The sequence below is a fragment of the Puma concolor genome, chromosome D2 (assembly GCF_028749965.1).
Source record: "Puma concolor isolate L17-30 chromosome D2, mPumCon1.1.hap2, whole genome shotgun sequence".
Taxonomy (NCBI): Eukaryota; Metazoa; Chordata; class Mammalia; order Carnivora; family Felidae; genus Puma; species Puma concolor.
Genome location: NC_141677.1, coordinates 30,152,216 through 30,170,863, shown reverse-complemented (window position 1 = coordinate 30,170,863; position 18,648 = coordinate 30,152,216). Strand labels below are relative to the sequence as shown.

The 18,648-nt window shown below is 33.4% G+C and overlaps 1 protein-coding gene across 8 annotated transcripts in view; it reads left to right on the top strand.

The window, feature by feature from the left end:
* HERC4 (HECT and RLD domain containing E3 ubiquitin protein ligase 4) overlaps positions 1-18,648 on the top strand; it is a 139,033-nt gene that overhangs the window by 4,458 nt on the left and 115,927 nt on the right. Inside the window, exon 2 of one of the 8 annotated variants that reach the window (XM_086679832.1) lies at positions 2,253-2,385. The exons of the other annotated variants lie outside the window; for them this stretch is intronic. Within the exon in view, the coding sequence (XP_086535958.1) occupies positions 2,370-2,385 (16 nt within the window). The 5' untranslated portion in view covers positions 2,253-2,369. The remainder of the gene's footprint in view (positions 1-2,252; positions 2,386-18,648) is intronic. 8 annotated transcript variants of the gene reach the window in all.

The following is an 18,648-nucleotide window of genomic DNA, read 5'->3' as shown; positions in this document are numbered from 1 at the left end:
TAGGAGAAAGTAAAAGTTCAAAAGGAGGTAGTTACTCTGATAGGGACTTTTCTTTTAAGCTTAGTTTTGATTTATGGTGTTTGAGTGGAAACTGTTAATGTTTTTTAACTAAAATTATTTCCCTTGGGAATAATTCTTTAATAGATTTGAATGTACTCCTTGCCCAACTTTTTTTTTTTTTTTTAAATTTGTGAGTTTGAGGACTGAATTAAAAGGTAAGGAGTTCTTATTTAATTGGTTTTAAAGTTTTTGGTAATTGAGTGAGTCTGATTGAATTTCTGGAACCACATAATAAACAAAATTCACTTTGTCAGAGCTTTAAACTGACAGAAAGAAAGCAAACAGAAAGGAGGGAGCTAGGAATTGTTTGCTTGTAGAGACTGGCTTATAAATAAGCATACTAAATATTCTGTAATATATGTGAAAGAGAAACATATGAAACACAGGTGGCTTCATTAAGGGTAAGCTGTTTTTGAGAGTTATCATAACCTACCAAGGACTCAGCGTTATAGTGTAGTAAATAGATTTGACCTGTGGCCTGTTGGGAGAGGTTTCCATTCTGAAAATTTTAGGAACCACATCTGAAGGGTTCACTGATATCCTTTATTATACCAAGAGTATAGATTGTGTCCATGTTCATTTTCGTCCTCTTGTATATGTATATCCCTTGGTATCACTACTAGCTCTGATTATTTCCAGAGAAGTGAACATCTATTTCACTTTCATGTGTGTATTTTTCCTTCATAAGAATTTTTTAAAACCTTTTTTTTTTAGCTATTTGCTCTTAATTCATAGGTAACAGGTAAATATATTTGATCTTTAAAAGGCTAGACCAGTCCATCTAAATAGTTTTATTTATATTTCCTTCCAAATTCACTTCTGAAGATTTTAAGATAAAGTATAGGAAGTGTACTTTTCTTAACAAGATCATTTATTCACTGTATATTCAATCATAGGTATTATTTGGTAACCATGGTCCTAATGTTTTGCACATCTATTTCCATTTGTTTCATGTTAGAAACAGTACTATATATTATACGATCATAAATTTGTAAATAATGTGATATAGTTTTTTTTAAAAATTACTGTTTTGATAGCTTTTCGAGGTTTACAGAGTTCTTTTAGTTAGATTATCTCATTTAATCCTCATAATGATCTTGTATGGTATCTAGGGCAGGTGTTATGGTCCTCATTTGTAAAATAAAGTAACTAAAGTAAAATGAGATTAAGAGACTAACGAGTAGTAGGCTAGCAAATGTTAAGGGACCATGCTAAATCATGTGGTTTTACCTTTATCCCACAAAGGTTTTCCCTGCCATATTTAGAAGATAAAAGAATATTAACCTGGGAGGAAACTAGTTTCCATCAGTATTTTAATGTAATTCTGAGAGTTAAAAAAAAAAAAAAACCTTAAAAATTTTCTCTTTTATAAGTTGTACAATGAAGATACCATGTTTTTATTATCTCCTCCCTTCCCATATATAAATTCAGAAATAAGCCATTTTAGGCACTGTATAAGAAGGTTGAGAGTTCTGTTTTCAAGATACAATATTGTGCCAACACAAACTAAAAATTCACATATATGTATTTTTTTCTGAAGACTAACTTAATTAGCAAAGTCAGCAACAGATAAAGTTTTGAATAGTATGATAAAATATGTTGTAGCCTATGCTCAACTCTTCTACAGAAGATGTAAAAATCATGAGCATCGATTCTGTTTATTGTATCTCAAAATGGTGATTTCTGCTGTTGAGTCAGTCCAGTGAAAGCATTTTGGTCACATAGCAGTAATTACTTGCTTGCCCTTTTGCTTCTTCATTTTTCTGACTTGCTCTTTCTGTTCATAAAACATAAATCTATAAGTGAACTACTTAAAATATAGTTGAAATTTTAAAAGTAACATAGGAAAATGTATAAATATGTGAAATAAAATTATTCACAAGAGCAGATTATAAATACCAAATTATCCCACATATTATTGAACCAAAGCATATAATACCAGAGAAGCTTATTATGTTTTATAACTCCTACTTTTCATGATACCTTCTAAGGATGAGAAAGATGTGGATGATTTGAAGACTTGAAAAAAAGTAATTACTTGGGTCAGGAATGGAGGCTTGCTTTGGACACTTTACTTTGAGGAAGGTTAGTGCCCAAGAACACAGTGTCAAGGGTAGGGAAAAAAAAAAAATCATAATGCAAACAGATGACTACTGTTAGAGAGATGTATAATAATACTTTACTTTGTGTAGGACCCTACATCTGAGGAATATCAAGAGCATTACACAATAACTCATGGTTCCTTTCAAAATGCTTGTGACACAATTTGCAAGAATTATCCTCATCTTAGGGGATAAATTTACGGAGAAATGGCAGCACAAGTTGGTAAGTAACTTGTCAAAACAGCAGGTGACTGGTGAACATCTATAAATTGAATCTGAAAAATTAAGTCTACCAGTCTCCTACCTTATTCACTAAATTGTTCTTATGTTTAGAATTATTTACAATAATATCTTCTATTTGAGGCAGATCAAATACTAATTTGTTTCTTTGCCATTTTATTTGATGGCCTTTTGAAATAAATCATTATTTTACCAAGATGCTTGCATTGTGATACCACTTTGGTACTTCATTATAACCTTGTGTGGTATGAATAATAATATTTGAACAAACTACTGTGGTAACCCAGTCTTTTCTCTTTCTTCTTTTATATATCTCATTCTATATCCCTTTGTTGTCTAATGCTATGCTGTGCTATCCAAGATCCATAGTAACTGCCAGGTGGGATTGATTTGGTGTCAACATTGGAACTTGGATTAGTTATATTGTACTAAGTCTGCCATGTATCTCTAAGTAGGATGCATTGGTTTGGTGAATGCTTTATTAAAACCTTTAACCCTGGAGAAGGCAATAATAGAAGTAGATGCCTAATCTGAGCAGTCTAACAAATAGAGGCTTCTTTAAAGGATTTAGAACTGATTTTTTTTTTTCTTTGTTTTTGGTATGCTGGTGTTTTTACTTGATTGGGAGTGAACCATTTACTTTCCTTGAAAAAACAGGAGTATGGTAGATTTCAGTTTCGTGGTTTGGGCGGGAATCCTTGTAGCAGGTGAAAGCTTAAGTGGTCTAGTTTCCATCATCTCTTTAGTAAGTATTCTTAGGGTTCTGTGTTCCCAGTGTCATAAAAATGTGTAGTACTATTAAAGCTCATTTCTCACAGATACCATATGTATTTTTATAATTGCTTTGAAGAAATAAATCTCACTTCATAGATACTTATAAGTGTCTTCCTAGGCTAGAAAGCGTATCAAGTACCTGGGTATGTATCATACCCATATTAAAGAATAATCTTTAATCAGGTAACTATTAAAGAAAATCTAATAAGGAACATGTATTCATATGTTGTTGCAAGGACTTTTTTGTGGTAGGGTTGTGTTAGTGAGTAGAAAAGTGGGAAATGTTAGTGAAGAAACCATACTGAAGAGCCCATGATTTATCTCCTTTTAGCTTCTGTGGGTTCTTTTCATGCTGATGGAATTAAGGCAATAATTATTTATTAAGATATATAATCATCTTAATGAATTGTGATAGTTACTTTACATGGAAGAAAAACCTATGCTGTATATAAATGTATTCAATTGGAGTTATTGTTATTAAAAAGGGAATTTTTGGGGCACCTGGGTGACTCAGTTGGTTAAGTGTCTGACTCTCGATTTCAGCTCAGGTCCGTGATCTCATGGGCGTGAGTTCAAGCCCCTTATCGGGTTCCACGCTATGCATGGAGCCTGCTTAAGATTCATATTCATTCTCTCTCTCTCTCTCTCTCTCTCTCTCTCTCTCTCCCCCCCCCTGCCCCTCTACTTCTCCCCCTCCCCCTCCTTTCCCATCCCTCTCCCTCCCCCTCTCCCTCCCCTTCTGCCCCCTGCCCCTTTCCAGCTCATTCTCTCTCAATGTTAGGGAAGTTTCTTGAATATTGGTGGCTCAGTCTTTAAACTATAATATTTAATTTGCATGTAATTATTTTTTCTTCAGTTCTAGGATGGCAGAAATTTAGTTTAGCTTTTCTTCACCTTAAAGAAAATGTTCTAGGGTTCTTTAATAATGTGTTTTTCACATAATTTTGAAAGATCCTAATTATTTCTTTATTAATATTTAAGCTTAGTTACATTTTATTCCTTTGCTAGGTGTCCTCCTATTCTGAAATAACACATTTTTAGTGTATAGTTTTTTCTAATTATAAAAGTATTTCATATTCTTGGTAGAGAATTTGAAAAATACAGCAAAGTAAAAATCAACTATAATACCATCATGTATAGGTAAATACTATGGTCATTTAACACTTTTTCTATACTCATATGTTTGTGATTGCAGACTGGAAGTATGTTCTTATATCTCAATTTTTTTCAGTAACAATTGAATAATAAGTATTTCCCCATGTTTCACAATATTGTTTAGGGATATTGTTAATGATAATTTAACACTTCATCATTTAAATGTAGCAAAATTTGTGTTCTCCTATTTTTTGGAGATACATAATATATATGATATATATATAATATAATATATATGCATAATATATAAGTTTAGTCTTTATTTGCATCTCTGTTAATTTCTTTAGGAAAAAGAACATCTTTAATTTTAGCAAATCTAGAATAAAACAATAACCAATTTATTTTTAAAAATTTAAGTAAGCTTAGTTGTGCCTCACCCTACAAAATTGATAAGCTTAGAAGATATTTGTTAATGAAAGTTTTAAAAATGTATTCATTTGACAAGCTTTTGAATATAATTGATGACTACTATTTAAAGATCTAGAAAGGAAGATAAAACAAGCGCAGAAATAAGTAGAAATGCATCTAATGTGCTAAGTGTTATAAAAGGCATAAACAGAACACTGTGTACAGAGGAATAGTGTAGCCATTTGGAATGGAATGGATTGTAGGTGACTTTTTATAGGGAAGATAGCATATGACCTGGAAGGATATAAGTGTTTAAAGGAGGAAAGAATGAAGAGGCTTTATAGGTAGCTTAGCTCAAATGGAAATAGACAAATGGGAGACCTATTAAGGGAATTGTAGTCCAGTTAACTAAAATGTCTGAGAATAGAGAGCAAGAAAGTTAGAAGGTAAAATTGAGGTCAGGTTATAGAATTAATCAAGTTAGGGTTTTAATTGGGTGTGTATTCACTGATTGTTTGTAATGAGAATTATCAGGTTTTTATAAAGGAGGGGAGAAAATTTGGAGGTAATCAGGCTATAAGGGTGCCCCCTTTAAAACAACAAGGGAGAGGTGCTTGAGTGGCTCAGTGGGTTAAGTGTCCAACTTCAGCTCAGGTCTTGATCTCACAGTTCCTTGTGTTTGAGCCCTGTTTTGGGCTTTCTGCTGTCAGCACAGAGCCTGCTCCCGATCCTCTGTCCTCTTCTCTCTCTCTGCCCCTTTTCTGCTTGAGTGCTCTCTCTCTCAAAAATAAATAAACATTAGGAAAAAAGCAGCAAGGGAGCAGTTAGATCAAGGAGAAATTAGGGAAGCGGAAAGAATGGATAGGCTGTGGTAACCAAATAGAAGTGAACAGTAAGGGTAAAGAGCAGAGCCAGGTGTGATCCTAGGTTGAATCAGTAATTAATATAAATAGGGAAGCCAGGAAGGGGAGGAATGTTAATTGTTTTGTTTCAGCAGCCGAGAAAATACTTGGTGAAGTGAATTTTGTTTTGAATTTGGTAACCGTATTCAGTGATAAGTGAGAAATTCAGTATTACAAGTGGGGAGAAAGATCAGTGCTAAAGGAATGAGATGTTTTATTTCCTCTTCAAAGCAGGCTAACATTCCAACTATATATTTCTCGCCGATTCCAGCCTATCAAGTAATTAACAGTCTGTGAACAATAATTTTGTCTTTTTGGGAGACTGAAGTACCTGGTGATGTAACACCTTTGTAAAATTAAACTTTTTATTGCCAGGGACCATTTGAATTTTATTAATTGGTTAATTTACTTATTTTTGCTTAACTGTCACAAACCTATTAATTATGCCTGACTTTATGACTTCCTTCCAGGTTTTACTGGAAACAAAGTTTTTGAAATCACAAGATGCAATCACATAGAAGTTGCTTTTGATTCCACTAATTGATGAAATAATTGTGACTATAAATTGTAAATGTGCTGGCATTTAGGCAAGAGTCCCTAAGAAATGTGTCCTCTGAGATGATGCTGTTTGTTGCTTCTGTGAAAGGGAAATGGGAATGGGACAGGAACAGTCTAAGGCTAAAAGAGAAGCAGAATTAGGAGCATCTGAAAACAATTGGAGCAGTTTAGCTGCTTTACCTGTGAGTTATTTGAAGGCTTTGTTTTGTTTTGTTTTGTTTTGTTTTAGAATGGCAGGACAAAACTCAAGTAGAGCTTAGATTGCGTCCCATAATTGGTCCCAAGTATTTATCACTTAGCAAATGTATACTTTGTGATTTCTGATTCAGGGATTGCTTACCTATAGATTGCGTAAGTAGGCTTTCTAACAGAAATGGACTTCATGGACCTACACTTATCTTCTGGAGAGTAATTAGGTAAAAGCCTGACAGGTTGGTGTTACCTCTGTCTGAACATAGGTCTATTTCTGCACTGAGTTGAGGAATTGAGTAAGTCTCTGCAACTGGAAATGTGGAGGGAAGGGAATACTTTAGAAGTTGGTATGATAATGTAAAGGGAGAAGAAAGATACAAACCTCATTACTGGAGAGAAATTTAATGAGAAGTATTATTTGGAATATATTTAGATACGGAATATTGATGTTTAAAAATAATAACGGTAACTACCATTATGTGCCAGGCACTGTGTTACATCCTTTATATGTTATCCCAGAATCCTAAAACCACCCTGCCAGGTACATATTAGCACAGTCTTGCTGTTGAGGGTAAATAAAACTTCAAGACGCTAAATAACTTGCCCAAAGTCAAAATTAAAATGCAATGAAAATAAGAACCAATTAGATGTCAATAATGGAAGAAAAGACACCATTTATAATAGCAAGAGAAAGATAAAATGACCCAGGAATAACCTAAGAAATGTGCAAGACTACTGAAGAAGACTTGAAAGCATTTCTAAGGGATGCAAAAATTATAAGCAAATGGAAACCACATTTGTAGGTAGGAATATTCAACCTAAGCAAATCTGTCAGTTTTCTCTAAAATTAGTCAATTTAAGGTGATCGTAATAAAAATACCAAGTGTTTTTTGTTTGGGGGGGGAGGGAGGAGAGCTAAATAAATGGATTCTCTTGGTCTTATGGAAAAAATAAAGCAGCTCAGGAAAACTGAAAAATAAGAACAGAAATATGTAACTAGATAATAACATTTTATTTTTAAAGTCTTAATAGTTAAAACTGCCTCACAAGTACGTATCAAACCACGAAAACAATATAAAGCCCAGACATAGACCCAAATCACCTCAAATGAAATGGGGAAAAAATTCAAGTGGGACTATTCAGTAAATAATCTTGGAATAAGTAGGAACCATCATCTAGGGAACAAAAAAAATTGGATTACTGCCTCATGCCATGTATATATTTGGATAAATTCCAAATGAATCAGATTAAATGTAAAGACTGTAATGATAAATGTGCTCAAAGAAAACATGGACAATTTTGTTTATTATTTTGGAGTAAGGAAAGACTTTCTGACTGAACTGTGAAGATGTATAGAAAAGTAAACTACATGAAAATAATTTTGTTAGGTAGAAATCACCGTGTAAACAAGTTAAAAGATGAATGGGAAAATATTTACGACTCATTACAATAAAAAATGCTAATTTCCCAGATATGAAACAGTCCTAGAAATTGATAAGATGAAAACAATTCAGTAGCAACATTGTCACAGGATATGAACAGGCAGTTTACAAAAAGGGAAACATTTTACAAATGACTCTTAAATGAATACTCTTCAATCTCATTCACATTAAGAGAAATGCAGAATACTTCACTGAGGTACCATTTTTTTTACATATCAGGTTAGCAAAAATCCTTAACTTTGATAATACAGTAGACCCTCCAACCCACATCCAGGGTTTCACTTTCTGAGATTTCAGTAACCCATGGTCATCTGCAGGTCCAGAAGCAGATGTTCCTCCTGATATCAGAAGGTCAGTAGTAGCCTAATGTTATGTGCCTACATCATCCACCTCATTTCATTTCATCGATAGGCATTTTATCATCTCACATGTTCACAGAAGGGTGAGTACATTGCAATTAAGATGTTTTGAAAGAGGGAGAGACCACATAACTTTTATTGCAGTATGTTATAATTGTTCTGTTTTATTGTTAATTTCTTACTGTGTCTAATTTATAACTTAAACATTATCCTAAGTATCTATAGGAAAAAACAATATATTCAGGGTTTAGTACTATCCATGGTTTCAAAATGGCATCCATTGGGTCTCAGAATATATCCCCTGTGAATAAGGATGGGGGGAATGCTATATACTCTCTATGGCGAGGCTGTCAGTAAACAAGTGTTCATAGGTTGTTGGTGTATACTGATAAGCATTATGAGGGTATTTTGCTAGTATGTGTTAGAATTGCAAATGCACATACTTATTCTCCAAGAAGTGCAAGAATATAACTTGTGCTCTGATAACTCCATTTGTGCCTGTACAAAATGACACATTGACATATTACTGAAACATTGTTAATAGTAGAAAAAGATTAGAAACAGTCTTGTGACTGTCTGTTGGGAACTGGTAAAATAAATTGTTCAATCAATGTGTTGTAATACTGTGTAGTTGTGAAAAGAGTAAAGGAATTTTCTGTGTACTAATAGGTAAAGATTTCTAAAATACATTAAGTAAAAAGAGCAAGGTGTAGAACATTGTATAGAAAGCTATATTTTAGATAAAATGTGAAAAAATGTACATTTGTATTTGCATATAGGTACATTAAAATAAACCCTGGAAGAATACATACATCTAATAACAGTGGTTACCTTGGTGCAGAGGTAAGATAAGGGCTGAGAAGTAGGTTGGTGGAGGACATGGATGGTAGACCTAGATTTCTACTGCATACCCCCCCTTTTTTTTTTTTTTAACAATGTAAATATATTATTTTTTAATTCATTTTTTAAAGGTTAGGCTCTGGAATTAGAGTACTTAGATACAAATTCTGAATTCTGACTCTTATTTCTTAGCTGTGTTATCTTGCACATATTGCTTAGCCTTTCTGCACCTAAGTATTCTTTTCTGTTAGGATAATCATATCAAATTCCTAGGGTGGTTTTAAGGATTAAGTGAGATAACACATAAAAGTGAAAAGAACAATGCCTGGCATGTCATGAGTGTTCTAAATGTTTCGTAAAAAGAAATACCCATAATATTAGAGTGGGAATTTAACTTTAGGTCTGCCTTACACTGAAGTGGGTTATATGCTATTTCCATATTTGCCTTTACGTAGGAAATACATATCTTTCCATTTATAACAAAACTTCAGGCATTTATTCAACAATTGTGCCTTCCAACTAATGTCCCAGACATTGCATCAAGCATGAAAATACTTCTTTACGTTTAGTGTTGTATTACCTTGTTGGAGCTCATATTTAAAAATTAGGCCAAAATTTCAAAAAAAATGTTGTTTGTGACACTTACAGGTAATGCTATATTAGAGCACAATATAAAATGAATTGGATTCCTTTACCATCAGACTTAAAGATGTAATGATACAGAAAAATAAAAGAATTATAGATGCTTTTTTTGTTCCTGTAAGAAGTACGTAAATGGTAGAGGTTAGATTTATCATTTATTTTCAAAAGTTAATTCAGTGATGAATAATTAGAAGATGTCTTAGTCCAGTCAGATCACTGCCATAAAATTAGTATATTGTGAGTGGCTTAATAAATAACATGTATATTTCTCATGGTTCTTTAGGCTAGTCATTCTAAGATTAAGGTGCTAGCAGATTTGGTGTCTGGGAAGGACTTGCTTCTTGGTTCATAAATGGTCATTTTTCTCACTGCCTTCAAATGGCAGAAGGGCTGAGGGAGCTCTCTGGGAAAGGGCACTAATCTCATTCATGAGGGCACCATGACTGCAAGACAGAGAAAATCAAGGAAGACAAGTATACATATTTCTGAAATTATAAAACTTATAAGATGTGGAGAAAAGAGGAACATTTTAAATGGAAACAGTTGTACTGTAAGTTAGCCATCTCCATCTCTCCAAAACAAACTACAAAAACAACTCTTCTTTATTAATGTTTCTTGAATTCACTTAGGTTCAAACCTTAGATTCATCTTAGGGTCTGCTTCCTAGTCTGGAACACCAACATTGACTCAGTTGCCAAATCTTACTGATTGATATTTTAGTAACTCTCTGTCTTGTCTGTCTGTCTGCCTTTCTTTTTTTCTTTTTTCTTTTTTTTTTTTTTTTTGCAAAAGGCTATTTGACCTTGAGCTAGTTGTTTTAAACTCTCAGACCCTTAGCTTCCTCCTATCTCAAGCTAAAATTCTTTTTTTTTTCCTAGTTAGACCATTACTATCTGTGCAAAAACAATGGCAATAGCTTTTCTGCTGATATCCCTGCTCCAGTCTATCCTTTTTGGTAATTCCAGGTTATTCTTTCTATGGCATATTTCCATTTCTGTCTCTTGAATATTGCTCAGCTGAAGGACAATCCTGTATTATTGTGGTCACTCTTGTAAGAACTCAGATCAAATATTTTGTGCAGTGTCAAGCACAGTTATGTGGCATTCAGTAAATTAAGTTGTATTATTGTTTTCCTGTTATATTGAATTATTTGGATAAAAATCTTCTCTACCATGTCAGTTCTTAAAGGGTAGAAACCTTTAACACTTTAGCTTTAGTACTATAGTGACAACACTATGGTACACACAGAAGAAACCCAGGGGGTTGTTGAATAAACACATGATCAGTGTATTTTATTGGATGTACCATAGGAAGAGAAAATTGTAGGTTCTTTGAATAAGCTTGATGGCCATCAGCTGTGTTCTAACCAAAATTAGAAAACTTAAAATTGTAAGAATATACATGTTTCATACGATACGGTAAAGTGTGGCCATAAGAGGAAACAAGAATGAGGGTTGGAAGAAGTTTATTGTATTCAGGTCCCAGAGAGAGAGGATCAGATGCCACAAAGCCATAGGGGAGAACACTAGGGTAGTCAGGAAGCAGAAGACAAGAGCATAGGGACATCTTAGTTCGTGGCTTTTATTGGGGTTTTCTTGGGAAAGGCAAGACTGGGCAGAATAAACAGTTTGGATTGGCTAGTTTGGTTAATTCCTCCAGGCTTTGGGCTAGAAGGGTTGGTTCTTAGTTTCCTCGTCCCTGGCCCTGGGGTGATTTAGGGTGAGGGAGGTACTGGCTTGGTGTGTGAGAGTTAGATAAGGAGATAGTTGGTAGTATAAACTCTGGACTGGTTGGTTTGCATATGAACAGCGTGCTGGTAGGCAAGTTGTTATCTTTAGGAATTAGCTAGTCCTGGGAATGGCCATTTCTTCTGGGGTCTGTAAGTCTCTTGCTCCCCAAATGTCAGTGTTAAGAATGCAGAAATCAAGAAAATATAGTTAATGTAATTGGCCCTGTGATGAATAGGTGCCATCTATACCAATGAAGACTCTTAAGAAAACATAGAATAAAAACTCTGGTAATATATTCTGAGGGTTCATTCTTGCTTGTCTTAAAAAGAAAGTTAAAGCAACTGTTTGATATTTATGTTGGGGACTTTACATTTCAACTTCTTTTCTCTTCAAAGCAATTAATTGCAGTGGTTTCCAGACATCCAGGAAGGACTTTTCTAAAGAAAAATGTTGTAAAGCCATAAGTATTCACAAAATTTTAAGTATATTTTGAAAATAAATTATTAAAACATTAATACCTTGTTACTTAAATGTTAAAAGCACAACAGTTCAATAAATAGGGAAATGTTTATATTTAGTGCCTTTATCTGTGAAGTAGGGATGATGGTACACACCTGCCTCATGGTGTTATGAGGATTAAATGAGATTACATATTTAACATAGTGCCAGGCACATAAGCTTTTTATGTATGTTAACTGTACACCTGTAGGTAATAGAATGCATGAAAGAGTTATGAACTTGTAAACATATCCATCATAAAGAATTTTGTAATCTAATTAGTTATAACTCTAATTTTACGATATTTTTTATTGTGGGCTGTCAACTGAGACATGTAAATTATGTTAACTTTAGATTTTATCCGGGAACTCATTAAAATGTTTTGGTGACTATAGGTTGTATCATTCCAAATTCCTATTGGTAGTAATTTTAGAGAATAAACATTTTCATTTAACTTTCAGTTTCAGTTTTTATTTAGTTTAGACATTTAGTTTTATTTCTTTAATTCTTGATTTGTTTTATATTTTATTATGTGCATTATATTACAAATCCTTTACAAAGTGTCAATAAACAATAATTTCACTTTAAGAAGAGAGAAGTATATGCCTTGAGTGAAGTAGCCTTGTGGTTATTATTTCTGTAACAAAATTAGTAATATGATTATGTAAAAAGAAAAAAAAAACACTATAAATTATTTATTGGTGCTGTGCACTAATCCCAAGTGATTAATGTCCTAATCTTTAAAAAGTCAAAATCATAGGGGCGCATGGGTGGCTCAGTTGGTTAAGTGTCTGACTTTGGCCCAGGTCATCAGCTCACAGTTCGTGGATTCGAGCCCCACATCAGGCTCTCAATGCTGACAGCCCAGAACCTAGAGCCTTCTTCGGATTCTGTGTCTCACTTTCTCTCTGCTCACCTGTGCTCTCTTAAAAATAAATAAACATTTAAAAAAAATTAAAAATCAAAATCATGAAATGCATCAACTACACGTATAGTTATTTAAATAATAAAAGAAGTAAAAGCTACTTGTAGATAACTAGTATTGACAATTTAGTATTTATTTTTTCAGTATTTTCTCTGCATATACATTGGGGCTGTGTGCGATATATTTTTAAATAAGAATGAAATTATATAATACTTTTAAAATTTTGTGGTGTCTTGCAAACTTAAAATTTTTAGAGTCAGTTTTTTAGTGTACTTTCTTTTGCTCTAGTTAGAGCTTTGAGTTATTCGGAGAGAAGGGAAAAGGAAACCTATATTTATAGCAACTAATGAGCCATGGTAGGACAGAGGATTTTGAAACTTAAGCTCTGATAGAATTAAACTTTTAGTAAGAAATTGAAATGGTACTTCTTTAGATTAGCTATTTAACAATGTATATTCCTTCGGACCTCAGTTTTAAATTGTTATCAAATTGCTATGCTTGTTGCTATTCATAACAATATTGTTTTTTAGACCCTGATAACTTGAACAATATCAGCAAAGATTTTTGTTCCCTGTATAAAACATTGATAGTTGTTCAGCCTTTGTTGGAATTCTTTTTTTCTTTCTTTTCTTTTTCTTCCTCCCTCCCTCCCCTCCCTCCCCTCCCTCCCTCCCTCCCTCCCTCCCTCCCTCCCTCCCTCCTTCCTTCCTTCCTTCCTTCCTTCCTTCCTTCCTTCCTTCCTTCCTTCCTTCCTTCCTTTAAATATATGTAGAACTTCATTAAACTTGACCACATTAAGAGTTAATAATTGTGGGAGTGCCTGGGTGGCTCAGTTGGTTAAGCAACTGACTTCGTCTCAGGTCATGATCTCACGGTTTGTGGGTTTGAGCCCTGTGTCAGCCTCTGTGTTGACAGCTCAGAGTCTGGAGCCTGCTTTGGATTCTGTGTCTCCCTCTTTCTCTGTCCCTACCTGCTTGTACTCTATCTCTCTCTCTCAAAAATAAATAAACATTAAAAAAAAAAAAAAGGATAATTGTAGACTTGGATCAGTTGTAATTGTACTTTCATACCACATAGTCCCTGATTTATGAATGAATGGTGTTTTTAAAAAACAAATTTTTCTTTGCTTATAGAAATATTGCTAGATCATAAGTAGATTTTCAAACTAATCTTTGGAATAATTCTACCTAAGTATAATAATCTATCGGTAATTATATTTAATTGACCTTTATAGTATTTTCTGTCGAAAAATTCATTTGAGTTTTAAATTTGGATGTCAAAAATTTATCTCTACCCTTCATGGCTTGTTTAGCTCTCTTTATCTGTTCCAGAAAGCCTAAGAAAGATATATGTGGGCATTTAACTTAACTATAGATCATGGTTTAAAGGTAAACAGTACCTGACTATACCTTGTTTCTTCTGTTACTTCAGGTTAGTTATTTCCTTAGAGTTTTGATTTTGGGAAACAAAGGACATTTATTCCTGTGAGGTTCAGGGTCATTTATAAGTTGAGGGTTAGCTATACTTGGAAAAAAGCCTTTTATTTTTTCTGATTACCAAAATGATACATATAATTTTTTTTTTTATAGAAATATATGATTTAAAAAGTGGAAGCCACTTTACCCTGACATTCTAAAGCTGACTACTACTATTTGTTTATATTTTTGTATTTTTTATACCTATATAAAAATACGTAATTCTCTGTATATACAAAAGTTTTGTGGTTTTGCTTTTTCATTTAGTATGTTTCTGTTTTTTCATGTTAGTATACATTGTTTTTAATAGAAGCATCAATTTTTTCTTCCAAATTTTTTATTTAAATTCTAGCTAGTTAACATATGTAATATATTGGTTGCAGGAGTCAAATTTAGTGATTCATCACTTAGATATAACTCCCAGTGTAGGAGCATCAATTTGTATTACATGAATGTTCCATAATTTATGTACCTACCTGTTATTGGAAATCAGGTTATTTCCTGTTGTTGTTTTTTCCCCAGGTACAAAATGTAATTCAGTGAACATTATTTTATACTAAATCCCTAAAATGAAAGTTTCTGGGTCAGAGGCATGTATGTTAAAAATTAAAATACATATTGCCAACTTTTATTTGGCTTATATTTTGAAGATTGTTTAGGGAACTATCCTTCGCCAATTCTTTAAATACTTTTTTCCACTTATTTTAATCTTTTGACATGGAAATAATGTAATTGTAAACTAGAAACTTCCAAATTTTAAAATCAATTACCTGTGATTGAATTATTCAAAATAAATTATTTCTTTCTTTGGTTTGCCTAGAAAACAGAGATGGTAATACTTGGCCAAGTTGACAGGAATGTTTTGAACCTAAAAATATTTACCCAGGTGTATTCATTTGCTAGGGCTGCCATACAAAGTATGACAAACTAGGTGGCTTAAGTAACAGAAATGTATTATCTTATAGGTCTAGAGGCTAGAAATCCAAGATCAAGGTGTCAGCAAGGTTGGTTCCTTCTATAAGGCCTCTCTCCTAGTTTCTGGTGGTTTGCTATCAGTCTTAGGCATTCCTTCATATGGTATTTTCCCTGTGTAATTGTGACCACATTTTCCCTTTTGAGGATTTAGGGACCTACCCTCCTCCCCCGTATGACCTCATCTTAACTAATTATATCTTCAATGACCCTGTTTCTAAGTAAAGTCACGTTCTGAGATACTGGGGATTAGGACTTAAACATATGCATTTAGGGGAGAACACAAATTATCCTGTAACAACAAGATTTTGATATCTGTAGGTGAAAGAGGATACAGAGTAACATAATGTTTATATTTTCCTTCAAATTAGATGTTTTAGAATTTTGAATAAGAAGTAGTTTTTAAGAGATGCTAGTTGTGAATATGTTACTATAATGGTGTTTCTGTAGTATTTATTGCCTTTAAATCCAAAAAGCAATACATTTTTTTTTTTTTGAGAAGACAGTATATTCTTTACTGTTTTTTTTTTGTTTGTTTACAAGATTCTCAGAACATATTATTGATGATTATATCTTAGTATCAGGTTTAAACCCTGGTTAGCAAAGACTCCTAGTAGACCATCTTGTGTATTCTGTGATTGGTTGCTAAGAAGTGTGTATGTGTACTGTTATTAAAACAACCTAGGTTGTAGTCAGTTAATACCCATGAGGCCTTTTTATGGTCATTCCTGGACATGCACATATGCATTGCTGCAAAATAGTTGGGTCTCCTGACGTGTGCATTCCCAGCTGACATTCAGCAAAGCAGTGCTCTGCCTTCTTGTTTCAGCTCTCATACTGTAAACAAGTATCCTTTTGTGCCACATTGTTTATGTTTTTGTACTTTTCTTGATCATTTCACTGTTTAAAATGACCTCTGAGCATAATACTGAAGTGCTGTCTAGTGTTCCTAAGCACAAGAAGGCTATGATAATACATTGAGGCATGAGTTAGGGTGCTGTTGGCTGTGAATTCAGTGTTAGTGAATCAATAGTATATAAGATGTCTTTAAGCAGAAACACATATAAAACAAGGTTATGTGTTGATCAGTTTATGAAAATGTGATCAGAGTTTTCTGGGAGCCTAATCCTGTATTATCCCTAGGGGCAGTGTTTCGTATTTGCTGAGCAAGTATTTGTGGTAACTTTATAGAACATAACTATTGCCAATAATGAGAATTGATTATATTCTCAAGTAGACTAAGCAGACAAAGATGGTAAGTGGAACAATGATGGAGTTTCCTAGAAGGATGGTGCAGTGAAATCCTCAATATTTAACATACGTTTTCTTCATACATTGTGCAGAATTTTGCACCAGCATTTAAAGAAGATACAAAAGAAGTCTGGAGTCCCATCTTTGTAGCTTTTATTTTTCTTTTTGTAGCTTTCATAGACTACAAATATAAAATTGAGAATGCAGAATTTTTCATTTTCTATCCATAGTGACAAAAGAAAATTGACAGAGGAAGATGTTTCACAATTATTAGACAAATCAGAAGGTGAATGTAGGTATCATCACTGTATGATGATAATGAAATTGTACAAGTGAACTCTTAAACAGTGAGTCTGGAGATGATATTCTACATGAATTTTCACAAACTCAAGAATTGACGAGTATATTTTTTAGGTCCCAAAGGAAATAGGTTAGTTTTTCAAGAGGAAGGATTTTATCATATAACATTTTGCATCAAGAATCTGGACCTATCCTACATTGCTAAAAGGCTGTGCAGCATTATTCTTTCTTCTTTTATAATATTTGCAAACTGAGAACAAACTGAGGGTTGATGGGGTGGGAGGGAGGGGAGGGTGGGTGATGGGTATTGAGGAGGGCACCTTTTGGGATGAGCACTGGGTGTTGTATGGAAACCAGTTTGACAATAAACTTCATATATTGAAAAAAAATATTTGCAATGAAATTTATTTGATGCAGTTTGTTTATGAATAAATGCTGAAATTTATTTCAGGTCTACATCCAGAGGTAATTGGGAGGAAATAGGTGATGTAGAAATTAAAATTGTCATTAGGTTGAATATTTTAATTGGTTTTCATAAGTCTAAAAATGACTATATTTGTATGTATGGAGCAAAGATAATGGCCTTTTCTTCCTTACTAAAATGATGCACCATTAGTTTTCAAAAATACCGCATTTTAACAATGTAAAGTATAAGAAGAACCAGAAGTAATAATGACCAGGCACCTATTAGGGATGTATTTAGAATATATCTGCTGTTAATATTTACAAGATGGATAATGTTACATGCCTCTAGTTCTTTATCTTTTCTGTTTTTGCTCCTGTCTCTGAGAAGTGTATTTTTTCTTTCCCAAGGTTATCTCCACCAGTTATGTTTTTTTTTTTGCCCTTTGGTGCCTCCCAAAACTAAATGTTCTCATGAGCCATCAATGCTGATATGAACAGTGTTACTTTTCTCAAACATTTTATGTGAGCATTTTGAAGCATAAAAAGGGTGGAAAGAATAACATAATGACCAACAACACTTACCACATGTTTTATCTGTTTTACATATTTTTAAAGAGATAACATATTTTCTGGGCTATAATTGACTATAATGGTCATGTGGTGTTATTAAAACTCTTCCATCAAGTTTAGCATCATATGTTCATAATTCCAACATCTTGTAGTCCTTCTTTATCAAAGGATCAACTGTTTAATGGGCTTGCTTGGCAAATTGTTTTTTTTGTTTTTTGTTTTTTGTTTTTGCATCTGTCCTCTTCCTTATATATTCATACTTAACTCTAGTTGAAGTGAATTTAATCCCCACTTACTCCTCCCTTTTCTGTGTTAATTTGGCCTTGAAAGCCAAATGTAACTTGGTGATTAAAAGTAGCACAGTACCTGGTACGTAGTTAATAATAAATGTTAGCTGTTGGGTTTGATATGACTTCTTTTTTTCTTCCCCCTCACACAGGGCATCGAGTTAGGCTTCTAGTGAATTTTTTGTTGTTGTTTTGCTAGGTTCCTTTATTTTTCCTTCAGTCTTGCTTATCATTGACTCTTGTTTTGAGCATTCAGCCATCTAATTTCATTAGATGTAAAATGTCTCAGTATGCTATTGATCTGACTTTCTAGCAGACTAGGGGTTGGGGGAATGGTTGAGGCTATTCACTTTGATGAGCCATTGAGAAAAACTAAGTAATTAAAAAAATTCATACAGAGAAGCTATGAGTTTTGTGTATTTGTTGTCTGAGAAGCCTGTATTTAATGCTATTCCCAGGACGTATAACTGTGTTATTATGCTTCTTTAATAATGTATTTCTGAAGCAGTTATCCATTCTCAGAATAGGTATCTCAGTAATTTGATGGCACTAAACTTCTGAAAGAACCAAAGTTATTTGTCTTGAGTTGTTAGTATGTAGAAAAAAATTAAAGTAGGTCAG